General features: G+C 32.8%; 1 protein-coding gene across 1 annotated transcript in view; it reads left to right on the top strand.

The window, feature by feature from the left end:
* Positions 1-4,830, top strand: part of LOC106463587 (endochitinase-like) — a 29,848-nt gene that overhangs the window by 14,268 nt on the left and 10,750 nt on the right. The window contains exon 3 of the mRNA XM_022391118.1: positions 2,641-2,847. Within this exon, the coding sequence (XP_022246826.1) occupies positions 2,641-2,847 (207 nt within the window). The remainder of the gene's footprint in view (positions 1-2,640; positions 2,848-4,830) is intronic.

Consider the following 4,830-nt stretch of genomic DNA (forward strand, 5'->3'; position numbering starts at 1 on the left):
ACTTATAACACTATAATAATACTGACAAGTAAGTAGGATTATCTAACACTTACAACCCTATAATAATACTGACCAGTAAGTTGGATTATCTAACACTTACAACACTATAATAATACTGACAAGTAAGTAGGATTATCTAACACTTAATACACTCTGAATATATTATCAACTACATCTACCACTTACGCTGCCGTAATACTGAGAAATAAATATACAGTTATCCACTGTAATAATAATAATACTAAAAGATAAATACGATTTTATCCCACTTACAACACCATGATAATACTGACAAATCAGTAGGATTATCTAACACTTACAACCCTATAATAATACTGACCGGTAAGTTGGATTATCTAACACTTATAACACTATAATAATACTGACAAGTAAGTAGGATTATCTAACACTTACAACCCTATAATAATACTGACCAGTAAGTAGGATTATCTAACACTTACAACCCTATAATAATACTGACCGGTAAGTAGGATTATCTAACACTTACAACCCTATAATAATACTGACCGGTAAGTAGGATTATCTAACACTTACAACACTATGGCAGTACTGACAAGTAAGTAGGATTATCTAACACTTACAACACTATGACAGTACTGACCGGTAACTTGGATTATCTAACATTTACAACACTATGACAGTACTGACCGGTAAGTTGGATTATCTAACACTTACAACACTATGGCAGTACTGACAAGTAAGTAGGATTATCTAACACTTACAACACTATGACAGTACTGACCGGTAACTTGGATTATCTAACACTTACAACATTATGACAGTACTGACCGGTAAGTTGGATTATCTAATATTCACAACACAATGATAATAATGACCAGTAACTTGGATTATCTAACACTTACAACACTATGACAGTATTGACCGGTAAGTTGAATTATCTAACACTTACAACACTATGACAGTACTGACCGGTAAGTTGGATTATCTAATACTTACAACACTATAATAATACTGACAAGTAAGTAGGATTATTTAACACTTACAACCCTATAATAATACTGACCGGTAAGTAGGATTATCTAACACTTACAACACTATAATAATACTGACAAGTAAGTAGGATTATCTAACACTTACAACCCTATAATAATACTGACCGGTAACTCGGATTATCTAACACTTACAACACTATAATAATACTGACCGGTAAGTAGGATTATCTAACACTTATAACACTATAATAATACTGACAAGTAAGTAGGATTATCTAACACTTACAACCCTATAATAATACTGACCGGTAAGTTGGATTATCTAATATTCACAACATTAAAAACTTTAAGATGATTCTGACAAGTATATAATTGTTTTTATTTTCTGTGTAATTCAGATATGTATTTTTATTTAATTATTTTTTGATTCTTATCTTTAGTTTAATTACCATTAATTTTCTGGTATTATTTCAATAATCTTTAAAAGTTTACACTTACAGTATTATGATGTAATAAACAGCTAAGTTGTTGTTCTTAAGGTTTAGTACTTGAGCATTCTGAATACTCTATCAGTTTGTATATATATATTTGTATTTATACACAAATGATTGTGTGGTATTGTTTCATTTGGGAAAAATAAGAATCAGTTTATAACGAAAACCATGATTATTAAGATAAAAATGTGTCGAATAACAAAATCAGTTTCTTTTGTTAACAAAACTTAGATGGCTAATCTATTATTTCCTGTATATCTGTATTTGGAAAAAAGTATCAGTTAATGCCACCCTCAATGTGCTATATCAGTTAATGCCACCTTCAATGTAATATATCAGTTAATGCCACCTTCAATGTGCTATATCAGTTAATGCCACATTCAATATTCTATATCAGTTAATGCCACAGTCAATAGACTATATCAGTTAATGCCACAGTCAATAGACTATATCAGTTAATGCCACCTTCAATGTGCTATATCAATTAATGCCACATTCAATATTCTATAGCCGTTAATGCCACATTCAATATGCTATATCAGTTAATGCCACATTCAATATTCTATAGCAGTTAATGCCACATTCAATATTCTATAGCAGTTAATGCCACATTTAATATTCTATATCAGTTAATGCCACATTCAAAATGCTATATCAGTTAATGCCACATTCAAAATGCTATATCAGTTAATGCCACATTCAGTAAACTATATCAGTTAATGCCACAATCAATAAACCATATCAGTTAATGCAACATTCAGTAAACTATATCAGTTAATGCCACGTTCAGTAAACTGTATCAGTTAATGCCACATTCAGTAAACTATATCAGTTAATGCCACGTTCAGTAAACTGTATCAGTTAATGCCACATTCAGTAAACTATATCAGTTAATGCCACATTCAATAAACCATATCAGTTAATGCAACATTTAGTAAACTGTATCAGTAAATGCCACACTCTATACTCTATATCAGTTAATGCCACAGTCAGTAAACTATATCAGTTAATGCCACATTTAATAAACCATATCAGTTAATGCCACATTCAATAAACCATATCAGTTAATGCCACATTCAACAAACTATATCAGTTAATGCCACATTCATTAACATGCATGTTTTCTCGTTAGCTAATTTCTTAGCTACTTCATTTTTTGTATAACCTTCCAGACATACGGCAATATAACCATGACCCCAGCAAATACAAAATCGTGTGTTACTATAGCGCCTGGGCAGTTAATCGACCACATCCAATGGACTATGATATAGAAGATATTCCAGCAGATCTGTGTACCCACATCATCTATTCCTTCGTAGGTCTGAACAACGTAACATGGGAAGTGATGAGCTTGGATCCAGAATACGACCTAGAACAAGGTCCGTACATTTTAATATATATATATAACTGTCTGAGTTCATTTTATTCCAATATAATCCAAACACAATTTGGTACGAGGTAGATACATTTTAGGTTTGTTTGTTTAATTTGTTTAATTTAAGTTATTTTACAGCTACCTGCGTTAGCCGTACCTAATTTAGAAGTGATATATTAGAGAGAAGGCAGCTAGTTAACACCAACTATTGCCAATTCTTGGACTACTACCTTATTTAGAAGTGATATATTAGGGAGAAGGCAGCTAGTTAACTCCAACTACTGTCAATTCTTGGACTACTACCTTATTTAGAAGTGATATATTAGAGCGAAGGCAGCTAGTTAACACCAACTATTGCCAATTCTTGGACTACTATCTTATTTAGAAGTGATATATTAGAGAGAAGGCAGCTAGTTAACACCAACTATTGCCAATACTTGGACTACTACCTTATTTAGAAGTGATATATTAGAGAGAAGGCAGCTAGTTAACACCAACTATTGGCAATTCTTGGACTACTACCTAATTTACATAACCGTTAGTTTATTACTCTCCAATATAGTCTGAATACGACCTGGAACAGTTTGGTTTTGTTTGTTTTAAATGTCACGGCAAAGCCACTCGAAGGCTATCTGCGCTAGCCTTCTAAATTAGAGACGCCCCCACAGCTGAAAGGGATTCGAACCTGCGAGCTGCATATTGCGAGTCGAGCGCCTGACCGCCAGGCCATGCCAACCCTGACCAGTTACAGATACTGTACATACATTTTAACATACAGTATATATATAAAACTGTCATATTTTATTATATATTTATATTTTTTTAACACTATGTGGAAAATAAAGTATCTTTATGCTAAACACTCCCGTGTATATACATTTCAGTTACTTTACCAAGTTAAAGGTGTCGTCAAAACAAATCTCTTGAGAAACTCTGCAGTATGTTTTATGTCACCAACATTCAGTGGACTTATTTTCTGGAGTACCCCTCCCCTGGACGGAAGTTCTGTAAATTCATGATTAATGAAAGGTTAACTTAAGACATGAAAAGTTGCTTCCCTTATATATGTAATTGTGAAAAACGCAAAGACGCTCATAAAAACTGCAAAACACAAAATGTGAAACCGCAAGTTTGTTTGTATCTCCGCATGGATCCAAGAAATCTTCATGCCCAATTTGGTGAAGATCCATCAACAAGAGGTGAGGTAGTGGTAAAAATCGCAAAAACGCTAATAAAAACCGCAAAACGCAAAACTGAAAATTTATATGTATCTCTCTATGGACCCAATGAACCTTCATAACAGATTTGGTGAAGATCCATCCACACCTTACGAAGTAGTTACATGGACATACAACAGACAGTACTATTATATTTATATAGATTAATATTTAAGCACATCACTCTTATTTCTGTAAAATATAAAAAAGTAAAGAAGCGCCCCCTTAACAGTTGACTGAAAACGTAAAATCTCAATGTTTCTTTGAACAAATACATTCATTTTGACGGACTTTGTTAAAGATGGTTGACTAATGTGCCACAGGTAAATAGTAATTTGAACACGCGATTTAAATTTGATAAAAATAAATAAATGAACGCCCCTTTAAAATTTGACTGCAACCGTAAAATTCGGATTTTTCTCTTATTAAAAACATTCCATTTTGACAGATTTTGTTAAAACTGGTGGACTGGCGTGCCTTAGGTTAACAATGATTTGAGCACGCGTTTTACATTTCATCTAGTTTAGAAAGATCTCGTTAAAAATGTTTAAAACGTTAAGTTTAATATTGTGATTATTTTTTTGCTTTCATGCCAAGCTACACATGGTAGCTGCTCATAACTTGTTTGTTTGTTTGTAGTTAAGCACAAAGCTACACATGGTAGCTGCTCATAACTTGTTTGTTTGTTTGTAGTTAAGCACAAAGCTACACATGGTAGCTGCTCATAACTTGTTTGTTTGTTTGTAGTTAAGCACAAAGCTACACATGGT

The sequence above is a fragment of the Limulus polyphemus genome, unplaced genomic scaffold (genome assembly GCF_000517525.1).
Source record: "Limulus polyphemus unplaced genomic scaffold, Limulus_polyphemus-2.1.2 Scaffold1442, whole genome shotgun sequence".
NCBI classification, from domain to species: domain Eukaryota; kingdom Metazoa; phylum Arthropoda; class Merostomata; order Xiphosura; family Limulidae; genus Limulus; species Limulus polyphemus.